At 51.0% G+C, this 15,166-nt stretch overlaps 1 protein-coding gene across 1 annotated transcript; it reads right to left on the minus strand.

The window, feature by feature from the left end:
- Positions 1-1,086: 1,086 nt before the first annotated feature.
- LRIT1 (leucine rich repeat, Ig-like and transmembrane domains 1) lies at positions 1,087-14,964 on the minus strand. The gene is made up of 4 exons (XM_047702587.1): positions 14,853-14,964; positions 7,520-7,986; positions 3,487-3,792; positions 1,087-2,420 (listed from the first exon to the last, which is right to left on the minus strand). The coding sequence occupies exons 2-4, from the start codon at positions 7,959-7,961 to the stop codon at positions 1,450-1,452; spliced, it is 1,719 nt and encodes a 572-aa protein (XP_047558543.1). The 5' UTR covers positions 7,962-7,986; positions 14,853-14,964; the 3' UTR covers positions 1,087-1,449.
- Between the last annotated feature and the right edge of the window lie 202 nt (positions 14,965-15,166).

The following is a 15,166-nucleotide window of genomic DNA, read 5'->3' on the forward strand; positions in this document are numbered from 1 at the left end:
GTTCATCCCTATAGCTTCTTGTTTTTCATTAACCTACATCTTGCTTTCCTGCAGGCCCAAGAATAAGTTACCAAAAAGCACATATTTGTGCTACCTCCCACGGCTTTCTGAGGGACATGATTACTCAAGAAGCAAGACCCTGTCCCCCATCCCTGGTGCCAGTCTGTACCATTATGGCTTAACTAAAATAACATGAGGTGAACAAAGAGGAAATTATCTGATAAGTGCTTGTAACCCCCTACCCCAATTAAACTGTGTATATAAGAAGCTCAATAATCAGAATAAATGCCGGGCGCCTGGGTGGCTCAGTGGGTTAAGCTGCTGCCTTCGGCTCAGGTCATGATCTCAGGGTCCTGGGATCGAGTCCCACATCGGGCTCTCTGCTCAGCAGGGAGCCTGCTTCCCTCTCTCTCTCTCTGCCTGCCTTTCTATCTGCTTGTGATCTCTCTCTGTCAAATAAATAAATAAAATCTTAAAAAAAAAAAAAAAAAAGATGGAGATGCCTGACTACTGACCAGAACTCACTGTGTGTCTCTCCCTTTCATCTTGCCAGCACCACTCCTCCTTCGGGGACACCTGGACCTGCCGAGGCTGGACCCCAGTATGTGAGTTAGCATAAATGTAATCAAGATGCCAGTGAGGGGAGTGGTAAGGACTGTCCGCTCTGGAACCAATTCCTGGTCCAGATTCCGGAGCTGTCATTGGCTCGCTGTGAGCCTTGTGTGCAATGCAGCAGATCAGGTCACTGCTCAGCAAGCCATTTCCTGCCCCACCATCACATCGCTGCAAGAACGGTCCTTGGCTGCTCTTTGAAAGTTGGCTTTGGCCCTGGGACTTGCTTTGGCAGGTAGGATATGGGCGGAAAGGGCAGCATGCCAGTTCTAAAGTTGAGAACTCAGGAGACGTCACCTATTTCTGCTCATGTTTCTGATATCATCCCACCCCTCCAGGAAAGCCGCCTGCCCCAGGCAGCCACTGACTTTCTTTCCATCTGGGGCCACAAAGAGAACTCATGGGGCAGAACCACCTGGGTCAACCCGCAGACCTGTCATTGCGTGAAAATAAGCGCTTATTGCCATGTACCACCGAGGTTTTGCTTTTATTTGTTACACAGAAAAAAAAAAAACCTGACTGATACAGGCAAGTTGGTTAATCCCCTAGTTTCTTCTCCAGGAAAATGGGGGGAACAGATAGCGCCTGCTGCAAAGGGCTGTGATGAGAATGGATTAAGTTAATGTATATAAAGCACTTAGAACATTTCCTGGCATACCAGAAGTGCTTAATAAGTGTTACCGGTTGTCGCTGTGGGTAAAGGTCTGAGGAAGTGGGTACCCGAGCAGGGAAAGAGTGGATGAGTGTGGACCCAGTTGTCAGGTAAGCAGGTGGGAGGGGCCGAGGGAGAATGGGCTGGAGCAGGTGTGTGGGCATCTGGAGGGGAGTGCCCCCCCTTCAGCAAAAGTACTCATTGATCCGCCTGCCCCCCCTGGAGCCCAGGACCTGAGAGTCCAGGCTGGACCGGGCGGAGAGGAGCCTGTCGGCCTCACTGAGGCTGTGCTGGGACAGCTCGGAGCCGTCCTCGCTGTAGCCCAGCCTCTCCAGGTTGACATAGGCCCCCGTGGCCTCAGCAGAGCCCCCCGTGTGGCACTTGCGGCAGCGCCGCTGCACAGCTCCGCAGCACACGAGCAGGGTGAGGGGCAGGGCGATGACAACGGCCACACTGATCACCACCACGTTGATGAGCCGCTGAGTGGCCTCGGCATCCACCACCCCATCCGTGGAGAAGATGACACACTGCTCCTTCTGGGGCATCAGGTCCCGCACACAGACACACGCTATGTACTTCGTCTTGGGCGTCAGCCCACGGATGGTGACGCTGGTCTTCCCAGGTGGCACCACCACCCGCCACATGTTGTGCTGCCCGAAGACTGCATACAGGACACTGAAGGTGGTTGTGTTCCCAGCCTGGGGGGCCTTCCACACCAAGGTCACGCTCTGGTAAGTGTCTCCCACCACCTTGAGAGACCTCACCATTCGGGCCTCCTGGCGTCCTGCCTGCTCATTCGAGCGCTCTCCTGGAGTCCCCACCTGGAAGTGCTGGAGGGTCAGCTCCTCCTTTGTGTTGGGCACAGGGGACCCAGTGGCCAGAACAGCAGGTCCAGGGATGTCAGGGACATGCCTGGCCACCATCTTGTTGTATGCAGCAGCTCCCGCCCCCTCACCTGTCCTTGTCCACAGTGCCCCTAGGCTCCCACTCCGTTCTGTGGAAGCCTGAGGCTCCGTGATGGATAGGGAGATGACAGTCTCAGAGACTCCCAGAAAGTTCTTGGCCTGGCAGATGTAGTCTCCAGAGTCGAGGAGGGACACAGCAGGCAGGCCCAGCAGTGTCCAGCTTGTGCCATCGCTGGAGACTTCCTGGTGCACTGTGGGGAAAGAAGCATAAGAGGGGGGAAATGAATGGGCTCATCAGCCCCCAGCTTCTCGCCAGGGCCAAGTTCATAGTCCCCGGACTGTGCATACTCTTGTATACACAGCAGACCTTGTCATTCCGAGAAGACACTGGAAGTCGTTCAACTTTCCTTAGACTAGCCAAGGGGATCAAGATCACTGGGGTTCAGAGTGGGGAGACCTGGCTCAGGCCAAGTCTAAAGATGATTTGCCTTCCCAAATCTGCAGTATTCAAGCAATATTCTCCAGGGCTCTGGAGTCCTATAGAATGGACTCCTTGGGGCAGGAGGCAGCCCTTCGGGGGGTAAGGTAGGTCAGGTGAACATGAGACAGAGGCCCAGCTGAAAGTGCTTGGCGACCCTGTCCAGACCCACTTGCCACCCCAACACCAGCATTTCCAGCTCTGTTTTACATAATGGAGATCTCGATCCAGTTTTGCTTGTAAACTGATTTCAAACTCACAGTCTTAGAGAAACACTTGCCAACCTAACTGAAGGAGACGCCGAAGAAAGTGAAAGAGACATAAGGTTTTCTGGTCAGGCGCTAAAAAATGATTGCTCCTTGACCGCCTTTCTGCCCATAGGTGGGCCATGACTCCTGCAAACCCCACCACCCCAGGCCAGAGATGAACCATCTCTGTCTACACAGCAGAAAGAACACAGGCTGTGCTCTGTAAGCCAAGTGCTCAGCCTCTCAGGGTCTGCATACGTACAAAACAAGAAGGATAATCAGGTTGTTCTTTAAAATTCAGTGACATGTGTGCATAGCAGACTTAACACGTGAGGTGCTCAAGAGATGGTAACTCATGTGGTTAATTACTTCTCATGATACTGGCTTAACAATTACAGCTGGACACTTACTCTAAATATTAAATATACTGAGAGTATCTTCCACCATTTAGGCAGAGTCTTGTTCCTCCCAGGTGGGCCCAGATTCTATGGCCCTGGATCAAATGTCTCCTGGAACACGTAGGACAGGTTGAGAGCCACTGTCCCCTGACCTCCCCCAACTGAGCCTGCACAGTCTCTGTAGCCCACACACCTGTGCCTTTGAGTGGGCGCCCGTTGGCTCTCCTCCAGCTCATCTCTGGCCCAGGGACGCCGGTGGCCCCACAACGTAGCAATACCGCACTGCCCAGCGGGGACCTGACGCTGGCCGCCCCTGGACGGAGCCCCGGACTCTGGCACTTCCTCAGTTCCAGCTGGCTGAAGGCCACTCCAGCCAGGCTGCGTGGGCTGGCGCACTTCAGCCTGGCCTCTATGAAAGCCAGATGTGGGGCCCAGCCTTCCAGGAAAAGGGCCAGGTCATAGAGGCGGCAGTCGCAGGCCCAGGGGTTGTCCTGCAGCCCTGCAGGGGTGAGAAGGGAGGCAAGTGGTGAGGCTGCGATATTCAGATCCCCACACCCAGCTTCTCTTCCCCCTCAGGGAGGACAAGGCATGTCCTGAGCTCAGAGTCAGCAGAACTGGCCTCCAGGTCCAGCTCCTTGCCTCTCTAGCTGTGGAACCTTAAGGCTGATTCTTAATCTTTTTTTTTTTTTAAAGATTTTATTTATTTATTTGACAGAGATCACAAGTAGGCAGAGAGGCAGGCAGAGAGAGAGAGAGGAAGGGAAGCAGGCTCCCCGCTGAGCAGAGAGCCCGATGCGGGGCTCGATCCCAGAACCCTGAGATCATGACCTGAGCTGAAGGCAGAGGCTTTAACCCACTGAGCCACCCAGGCGCCCCAAGGCTGGTTCTTAATCTTAATGGCAGCAGTACTTCCCTTTCAGAGCTGCTACAAGCATAAACAAAGGTAAATCATAGTAAGCTTTTGGGTAAGTCATGTATCATGCTGAAAAAATTGGCAATTCCTTCTGCCATCCTTGGACTGAGCCTTTCAGGCTACTGGTCAGGCACTGAGTATTTCAGCAACACCTGCCAAGTGCCCAAATCCATTTCTCAAAATTCTCAAATTCAAAATTTCCCCAAGTTTTTTCATGACCCCTGACCCTTGACCTCTGTCCTCCCGGCTTACATGGCACTTTCAGCATCACGCTAGCAATGAAGGTGACTGTCCTGAGCCATGACCCCTTTGGCACAGCTCAAAAGTGGAGGAGTGACAGCAAGAAGCCTGCTTCCCTCTCTCTCTCTCTCTCTGCCTGCCTCTCCGTCTACTTGTGATCTCTCTCTCTGTCAAATAAATAAATAAAATCTTTAAAAAAAAAAAAAGTGGAGGAGTGAGGAGTCCAGGAAATCAAATCCTATGTCATATCCGCAGAATTCTTTAATTTAAAATTGAACTTCTTTATAAAGATGAAAGTACATCTCTGTACCCAGCCTGCCCAAGAACCTTCTACAGATAGAGGGGTATTATGTGTCCTCACTTTTAAGTCACAGTTTCTTTTTATATGTTTGCATTTTTAAAATATGAAATGAATGCATTTAATGTGGTATCTTTTTATTTTCCAAAGATTGTTACAAAATTTGATAGTATGTCTGAGAATCAATGGCATATGATTTTTTTACATACATATATGTGATACGGTTGGAAGCAGAAACATCAGGGGGTGGGGGGATTACATTCATCTGCTTGTACAGGGGGTATAGCTCAGGGGCAGAGCATTTGACTGCATCTGCTTGTACATCCACGACTCTGAGGTCCTTCTGAACACTTGCTGGGAGGATACCAGTTTCTTCCCCCACCCCTCCTCACCCCATCCATTTGGTAGCTGCTACCCTGTGTCACTGGTTAAATGCACCCCGAGAATTGTCCCTGCCCCACTGTGGTGGTGAGCTAGCTGGCTTTCACCTGTTGTAAGAGAGTCCCCAAAGAATTAATCCAAACAGGAAAGTTAAATGACAGGGAAATGTTTACCCCTCAGACTGGCAAAAGTTAAATGTTCCAACCATTTTCATTATTAGCCTCATGAGGGAAGAGATTTTCATCTATCTTCTTTTCTGCTGCATCCCAGCACCTAGAATCAAGACCCCACATTGATGGGCAATAAACTTTCAGAGTGGGAACATCTGCATGGGTGGTCTCACGCATTACTGGTGGGCGTGGGGGAGAAATGGCCCAGCCACTTGGAGACTATCAGACTGATCTCAAAATGTCTAATGTGCGCACTCCATGACCTAGGATTCCCCTTTTCAGTGCCTATCCTAGAGAAACATTTGCATGCACAAGGAGGCATTGTCAAGAATGTTCTCTGTGTCATCATAGGTTTTAGTAAAATAATGGAAAGAATCTAAAGGTCCATTAAAGGGAGAATGGCTAAATTAACTGTGTGTAAGTCTACTATGGAAAATTATGCAGTTTACAAAAAACGAAATGGATCCATTTGTAGTAACTAGATCTCCAAGACATACTGTTGAGTGAAAAAGTTAGTGCTGGTTGATATATACAATATGGTCTGTACAGTATGAAATTTTACGTAAAACACACAAAGAATTTCTATGTGCATGTATATATATATATATATATATATGCATGTAAATGCATTCTAAAAGATAGGGAGCATGCAAATATAACAGTGGCTACATGTTAGAAGGGGAAGTAGGAATTAGAATTCGAAGAAGGAACAAAAGAGTCTTTAGCTTTTTCTGTAAAACATATACAATATATATGAATATATCATTTAAAGGGCACTTAGTTAAATTTTATTTTCAAATAAACAATTTTTTCCATGTAAGTACTCTCCTATACTATTCTTTATCAGGTAAGAGAGTCTGCCCGGTGGGTGGAGCTGGAATGGGGTTTGCTGTTCCCTACCCTGCTTTTAGTCAGTAGGGCTTCTAAATATTCCCTCCTCCTGAGACTCTCCTGGGCCTTAGGGCAGAAGCTGCCCCAAGCCATTCTAAGCTTTCCCTAGCCCCTGATGCTGAACCCTATAGAGCCAAGGCCTGCCCCAGGCACATCCTGCTAAAAGGTGTCTCTCCTACTACTCATCCACTCCCTACCACCCACCCTCTGCCACAATGCCATCAAGGTTCCCATCCCCTCACAGGACAGAGGAAAGAGAACCAGTCTATCTGACAAGAGCCTTAGGCCCAAACCACTGCTTACTACTAATCCCTAGGTTGTGTTTGTTCTATAAAACAAAGGGCCTTGTACTTGTGCTATCTACCCTGGGATGCGGCAAGGGTCAAGTTCTATGAGAGGGCAAGAAATTAGGAAAGCTTCAGGGCCACACTAATGCTAGATGGCCTGTAAGGACTGACCAGTTAGCAAAGAGCCAGCACCACCTTCCTGCCATCTATGCATACTCAGTGCTCCAAGGAGACTCTCAAGGGGATGGAGGTGGTCATGAGCCTTGAAGATCGTCAGAGGTTGGGTTTCCGGGAAGCAGACCCCGAGATGAAGATTAGCACACAGCATGGTCATTAAGGAGGAGAGGAAGGAAGAGAGCAGGAGGGAGACATGGAGCTGAGATGAATGGGGGTCTGGCGAACCCCTGGGGGTTCCGGAGCTCAAATAGCCCATCTTAGTTATGCCAAGTGGCTGGGCCCTAAGACTCCCACCTGACAGGTCTTGGGATGGAGGCTGTGTCCAGAAAGGGTGCATGGCCTTCGTCAAGGCTATTCTGCTGTGAAGGCTGTCCCGGACAGCGCTGACAGCTGAAGGCTGCTGTTGACAGCCCCTGGAAAAGTGGGGGCAGCCAGTCCTACTTTGACAGAGAGCTGGGTGGGACATTACTGTGCCTGCCACATGTACCTACCATATGCTAAGGACTGTCTTTTTACTTGCAACACAACCTTTTGAGAGAGATATTATTATCATTCTCTCTTTACAGAGGGGAACCAGGGCACAGAGAAGCTAAGCAATTTCCCCAGGGACACACAGCTAGGAAGAGGCAACGCTGGGCTTTCCACTGATAGCAGCTTGAGCTCCAAAGCGGCCAGTGGAAAGGCCAGTGTGTGCCTCTTACCCAATCTTTCCTCGAACCCACAAGGCAGGCGTGATTTCTGTTTTTCAGGTAAGGAACAGAGACTCAAAGAGGCTTAATAATTTGGCTAAGACACCACCTCCCTCCCACCCGCCCCCCACCCAAGCCCCACGCACAAGGTGGCTCCAAGAGAAGAATGCCGCCTCTTACCTAGCACCAGCCTGGTGCGGTGCCCGGGAAGGACCGGCCCGGTCTGCGGGTGAGCCCAGGTGGCCAGCAGCTCCTGCGGGAGCCTCAACAGCTGGTTGTTGGAGAGGTCGAGGAAGGTGAGGTTCCCCAGGAAGCGCGCGGCCTCGGGCGGCACGGCGGCGAGCCGGTTGGCTTGCAGGTCCAGCAGCCGCAGCTGGGGGGCGTCCTTGAGCGCCGCCCAGGGGAAGGCGGCCAGGCGGTTCCCGGGCAGGCGCAGCTCCCGCAGGCGGCGCAGGCCCCGCAGCATCAGGGCGTTGAGCTCGCTGAGGGCGTTGTAGGGCAGCCACAGCTGCTCAAGGCGGCCCAGCGGCTTGAAGACCTCCCCAGGCACTCTGCGAATGGCCGTCCGCTCCAGGCGCAGTCTGGAGGTGTCGGGAGGGAGCGACGCGGGGGGCAGGGTCATGTCGGGGTCGCTGCACACCACCGTCCTGGTCACAGAAATGGGGGACATTTGAGTGAGGATCCTGTGGGGTTCGACACCCTCTCCCACTGCCTCCGGGACCTCCTTTCACGAGGTGTCTTCTGGTCTGCTCCGAACTCCGGACCACCGAACCCAGGCTCCGAGCTGCCGTGGGCCTTGGACGTGGTCCGGAAAACAAGCAGCCTCCTGATTTCCCTCCGCGGGGCGGGGTGGGGGGTGCTTCCTGCTTTCAGACCCTCGCACAGCGCCCCTTGGTCTCGTCACTGGCCTGAAGGACCTCAAGCTTCAACTGCCCTCTCTCATTACAGCTCACACCGCCTGCCGGCACTAAGAATGAATAGTATTCGTAAACCCGAGATCATTTTGTGCACTTCAGCATGGGACGTAGGTATTAAAAGTGTTCCTTTGTTAAATTATATCTCAGTTTTGGTGACCACTTTGGCTTATCTTCATTAAATATACATAAATATAAATTATATATATAAATATATTAAATATATACAAATATAGATTATATATTATATATAATATTATAACATTTTATATGTATATATAATTTATCTCAGTGGGCGTCAGAAATGGAAGCCATACACCGGGTCCTTCAGGACTGCCCTGACTCAGGGACCACAAGATGATGAAGGCCTCTAAGAGCTGGGACTTTAGGGCTCAGCAGGTGGATTCATATCTGGGCTATCTGCCTGGGGCTATGTGTCCTTGAGTCCATTGTATAACTTCTATTTCTTCAGTTTCCAGTAACAGACTCCGCCTCTCAGGGTGGTTTCAGGGATCAAATGAGGTCACATTGTGTACCCACTCTGCATATCTTTCCTCGAACCCACAATCTTTCCTCGAATAGTGCCACGCTATTTATTGACGCTATCACAAAGTTTGGCATCCCAGCACTGCAAGCTCCTTGCAACAATCCGTCTGCTTAGAGAGCGACATCCTAAACCTTGTTCTATTAAATTTAACACTAAAGCAGAGGCTAGAGAGAGAAAAGGAAGCAGGGCTTGCCCTCCAAGAGCCTGCCGTTCAAGGCTGTGTTGCATGCTATCCTGGAGAGCAGCGCAGTCACATAAGGTAAAGAGGGGAAGATTCTCAAGGAGATAAAACTCCTTGAGGGACTCAGCCCTTGTCCAGCCTGTTCCATCCAGAGGGCTTCTTGGCTCACAGGGGAGAAGGTGGGGACAGGAGTCATGGTTTGCTTTGCTAGGCGAGTTGGTTCTCTTACTGTAATAATGTCACAACACATTGTTCGTTTTGGCCTTCCCAGGGTAGCACCCTCTGCCAGCATCCATCAGCTCAGTTTGAATACTCAAAGTCTGCTGGTTAGACTTGGTTGGCTTTTTTTGGTCAGTGGTGTCCACAAAAGGCACAGTGACTCCCACCCACTCACATTCCTGAGCTATACATGGTCCCCCTCCTGAGTGATGGGTGCTGTAGAGATTCACGAGAATAGCCAACTCACTGATGCTCTGTCCCTGTCCCCATATAGCCTATAATCCAGCTAAGGAAGAAAGAACACTGGAGGCTGTGGTATTTTCAATGATAATGGAGGTTTGGATGCTGCAAGGAAGAAGGTCTTGTTGTAGGTGGGAGGAAGGTGGTGGTGGGATAACATGTCTTGAAAGGTAGGAAAACATGAAAACATGTCATCAAGGGAAGAATCAAAGAAATCATTAAGAAGCCAGCACAGGCCAGTAGCACATCTAATGGGGCAAACTGGGCCTAAAGAACATGGTGACACCCTCTGTCCAGGTGCCCAGACCGGGCCCCCCCTAGGAAAGTGCAGTAGCCAAGAGTACCAAGAGTGCACACACCATGTTCATGATGTGGGAGCATGGAGGATGGGCAGCTCAGGTATAAAGACTGACCCCTCTGACAGGCACTGGTTGGAGGAAAGCTGAAGAAGACATCTGGAACACAAGAGGAGCCTCCCCCTGACTGTGCTATCCGTGCCTGTGGCCACTGAGGACCTCAGGGTCCCTAGAGCCTCTCACGGCATCATTGCCCTCCTAGGACAAAATAGGCAGGTGGGCTCGTGCATGTCAGTCATGGGACTGTCAGGCAGGTAGAACTGATGAGCTCCGGCTTCAGAGGAGGGATGGCCACTGGCTGACATTGAGGGCCCTGGAAAGTGACCTTGGAATTTTATTTTCAATCCTAAAGTTAATCTGGGGGTGCTCTCCCCTCATCCCTGCCCATGACAGCATCATCAGATGAGAAGAGATCTGGAGATGGACCTAAAGCCCTGGGTTCTATGACCAGGTCTGTCACCGATGCTGTGTGACGTCGAGCCCTGTGCTTTCTTTGCGGTTCGGTGGGCAGGGGAGGCTCTTCCTCACCCTGGTCACACTGTCCTGCACTGTGGGCTATCTCCTGGTCTGCTCAGGGCTCTGCTCTGGCTTTCCTTGGGGAGAGGATCCTTATATCGAATGATCCATATGGGTTGGAACATCAGAGACATGAGTCAAGAATGGAGCTTTTCTTGTTCTTCAGACCACATGGATATCCTTTCATGGGAATGCCTCTCCATTCACTCCATCCCCTCACACCCAATCAACCCAACATGCATTGCCAGGATCATTGTAAGTGTCACACTGATAACCTGCTGCTCTGATCAGAAACCTCAGTGGCTCCCAGCAGCCACCTAAAACAAGGAAGAAAAGGAGAATACAATTCCAGGATGTTGAAAAGATGTTAGGAAAGACCCTGTGCCAGGAGCTAAAATCCCTGAGCAAGTTGGGAAATGCAATGGTCATTAGTGGGTAAGTTGAAGATATCAGAGAAAAGATGGTGTAAAGACGACCAGAGAGAAAAAGGAGAGTGGCCCATGGTGGAAGACCAAGGGTTCACAGATCACAGGGGCTTTGGAACATCCCATGGAAGTGGAGGAGGAGAGGATGGAGGTACTCTCAGGGCTCAGGTGGGGCTTAGGGAAGTGAAAGAAAAGGCTGAGAATGGAGGGGTACTTGCCTATATGGAATGAGGATTCCTGGCCTTTCCAAAAGACCAAAGAAATGGGTTGAGGCCAAGGCTTCTGGAGGCTAGGCCAGAGGAGCCCAAAGTGGAGAAAGCAGGAGAAGGCAGGTGGTCACATTATGGACAGGGTGGTATGAAATACCTGGGATGTGATTGTGTACCCCCAGGAGGCGAGGCAAGAGAATGGAAGAGGCCCAGGAGAAAAGGGGCTGGGAGCTATAGGGAGGATGGTGGAATGGGAAGAAGAAAGGAAAGAGAGGAAAAGAAAGAGGTAAGGGGGAGATCCCCCTGCCCTGCAGAGGGTTCCTCACCACCAGGATCCTGGAAGAGAACTCAGGAAGGATTTCCTGGAGTGGGTACACTGGTGCCCCACCCTCACTCCCATGTGTAAAGGGACTTGGTACTTCCCATGCCTTGCTAAGGACAATGCAGAACAGACCAGTCCCCTTGGACACCTGGGTCTCAAGGGCCCAAAGATGGAGGTCTCACCCAGCCATGTTCTGGGGACCCTGCATCCAGGCCTCCCAACCCAGCCAAGATGCTACAGGGACCCGGGGAGGGGGGCGAGGGGAGGAGGCTACCCATCCCCCACACCTGATGCCATACCTGGCCTTGCTGCCATCACCCAGGATGTGGAGGCTGCAGCTGCATTGAGACGGGCAGGAGCCCTGAGCTTGGGGGTGCCCCCAGAGGGCCAGGAGCCAGAGCATGCCCACTGCCACCCTCATGGCTCCTGGCTCCTCTGTAGCCCGGGCAGGGGCCTGTCCCTGCACTGCTCTGTCGTCTTGGCCCAGGAAGCCCAGCAGCTGCCCACTGGCTCATCAGCCCCCTCCACACCCCTCCTGAAGCCATCGGATAAACAGGGACAGACCGGGGATTAGGGAGGGGAGCCCTGGTCACAGCACTTAGCGGCTTATAGCTCCTGGAATCACCCATTCCTGAGGGTGAGGGTTGGGGATCCTCTTCGGTAGCAACAGCCCCAGGCCCAGAGAGGCCAGGGAGTGGCAAGGTGGGGCGGGTGGGCAGTGACTCAGGGCCAAGTGGCTCCTGGACTGGCCAGCTTGGCTGTCCACCTGCAAGGTCACCCCATGCCAGCCAGGCTGTGGGCTACAAAGACCCTGCCTGGGTACCTGGGCTTAGAGAAGGTGAAGACAGACCTGGCTTCTCATAAGGGCCACTGGAAATTCTTTCCCGTGACAGCTCAAGGGTGAGGGTTCAAATCCAGCTCTACCCATTTATTAGGATAAGTTACATAATCTCTTCATCATCTGAAAAAGGGAAGTAATATTACTCTACCCCGCGTGGTTGTGAATAATCAACACCCCATGTTTCCCAGATTTTGAAGGCCTGTGGGAATAGAAGCCCCCTCCTAAATTGTAAGTATTCAGTTTCACTAGTACTTACAAGCACTTGCTCCTAAAGGTATTGGAAAGATTCAGAGATCTTGGGGGACACCGCAGAGGCATGTCCCATGGTGTCGTGAACTTTCCCACTCTGCTGAGCAGCTGGCTCCCTGAATGCCCCCTGGACATCCAGTGTCAGAACACACTGTCCAAGCCAAGCCTTTGTGGGCATCGCCATCAATGCCAAAGGTGTGAGGTGTCTCTGCATGAAGGCAGAGAGCATCCCTCTCCTCTGGTTATCATACTCTGAGCAAAGTCCCAGAGCAGGACCTCAGGACTTCTTAGAGAAAGCACTTTGAGTTTTTGCTACTTGTTGCCTGCCTCTTACTGATGAGGGAGCAGGAGGCTGGCTGAGGACAAAGCAAAAGCTGGCACTTTGCACCCCCTCTCCACCCGCTCCCCTCGGTAATGTGTGTGACATTCCTCAGGCACCCCTGACTGCCGTAAGCGAGAAACAAAGAGTTAACTTGCAGAAATCACAATCCTACAAGACAGGAGTCTCCCTTGGTTTACAAATGTCCTAGAGATCTACAAAGAACTTACCTTATCCACAGCACAATTTCCAGAGGCAAATAACTCAGTTCCTCAAGCCCTAATGTCACCCTCCCCTCCATAAACAAAACTGAAGGAGGCTGCGGTAGAAGGAAATGTAAGTATAGTTAAATCTCTTCTGAACCTAAATCTCACTAACAAAGACGCTTGATAGCAGGATTGTGACATCCCACCAGGAATCTCCCAACTATCTTGATGTTAATGGCTGACCAAAAGACAACATTGATCAAGCCGCTAGTCCTCCAGTATCTGGGCACCTTGTAGGCCCTCTTTAGCATATGAAAACTCTGTTGAAACCTCCTTTCCCCTCACCTTCCCCCAACCGCAAGGTACCTAACCTGCCATCCCTCACAACCCGGGGCAGCAGCTCTTCCTGCCCACAGGTCCTGTCCCCGTGCTTTAATAAACCACCATTTTGCACCAAAGATGTCTCAAGAATTTTTCCTTGGTCATCAGCTCTGGACCTCAGCCCACCGAACCTCACCTAGGTTCTAGAACTTCATCACTACCTCATCGCATCATAGACATCACCCTCTGCTCATTCGTTCTTCACTTGTGACCCCAAAGCTCTGCTCTTTGGTCCAGCATGGCCTTCCTGGTTCCCTCAGCTTTTCCAGAAGATTCCCCAGTTCCTCCAACCTATAGGCCTAGGCAGGCTTAGACCAGTGAGGTATGACCAAGCAGATACCTAGGACCCTAGCGCACACATGAAATGCCTAGCTCTGTGCCAGGTCTATTTTTGACAATCTTGGCTTCCAGGAAATGTTGGTTTCCCTCTCTTCCTCTTTTCCAACCTAGCCAATATGATTTTCTCACTGCTTCCCACCTGTCTCTCCTCCTCCCAAAACCAAGAAGAGCACTCCTTACTATTCCCACATCTCTGCCCTTCCCACCTTCAGCTGGGGATGTCTTCCCTTCTCTCTCTGGCCTAACAGAGCTCAACCCTTGATTCCTGTCCATGTCCTGCTTTCCCCTGTCCCTTGAAGTCTTCTGTGATCTTGTAGGCATGAAAAAAACCTGACTTATGTATGAACCAGTAATGCAAGATAGAAATTAGGAAAAGGGGGTAACTGGGTTATCCGAAGAAAGTTTTCCAGGAGGATATGGGTGGTCTGCTCAGCCCTGCTGGGTGGTTGGGCTTGATTAAGTGGGGACTGACAGCAGGAAAAGCATGGGAAATGAACATCTGTGGGATAGAATGAGCTGCTTGACCCAGAGTCCGGGGACAGGAGATGGGGCTTTGTTTCAGCTTCATTCACAAATCACTGCATGACCTCAGGTCAATTCTGAACTGCTTTGAACCTGCTTCCTCACAGGAAATGCAAAGGATGATTGTCTCTAATTCATAGAGTTGCTGTAGGAATCATCCTCAGATCAATTAGCCCAAAGTCTGGCTCTTAGCAGGACCTCAACATTAGCTATATTGTTGATAGAGCTCCGGGTCTTGGTTTCTTTATCTGAAAATGAGTGAAATCACTCTAGATCAGTATTTCCCCATATCAATTTCACCATTGGCCAACACATAACTTCTCATCTGTAAGAGCCAAAGCTCTCAGCAGATTGAGAGGCCGCTAAAACAGCAACCCCCCTGTGCCAAGCTCATGCCTTGGGAGATTTTTATGCTTGTGTAGAGTAAATGCCTCGTGGGGAGTTGGGAGCTGCAGCCCAGAGGCCATATGCATGATGTATTCTTCCACCAAGACTTATGCAGGCCGTGGGAAAACATGTTTGTTTGTTTGTTTAAAGATTTTTTAAATTTATTTGACAGATCACAAGCAGGCAGAGAGTCAGGCAGAGAGAGAGAGGGGAGCAGGCTCCCCGCTGAGCAGAGAGCCTGATGCGGTGCTCGATCCCAGGACCCTGAGACCACAACCTGAGGTGAAGGCAGAGCCTTAACCCACTGAGCCACCCAGGCTCCCCAAACATGTTTGTTTACCTTGCAAAGGAGGAAACTGAGAAGACCCAGGTGGTCCCACCCCAGCGCACCTAGCTGGTTAATGGCAGGTTCTGAACCACAAACTCCGTCACTGGTCCCTGTTGGGATTCTTTCTATGACAACACTGGCTTGCCAATTATCCTTTACCCTTCATTTGTGAGGACACACATGCCGGGGAAGGGTTGGCCCAGAACCAATTCTCAGGGAGAGCTGCCGCTCAAATCCCTCTTTCTGCTCCCCACCCCTCCCTTGGTTATGCAACTCTTTTCTAATTTGGCTCTCAGCCACAAACCATTTGGATTCTGGGAACTTAA

Source organism: Lutra lutra, chromosome 14, assembly GCF_902655055.1.
Source record: "Lutra lutra chromosome 14, mLutLut1.2, whole genome shotgun sequence".
In the NCBI taxonomy this organism is placed as follows: Eukaryota; Metazoa; Chordata; class Mammalia; order Carnivora; family Mustelidae; genus Lutra; species Lutra lutra.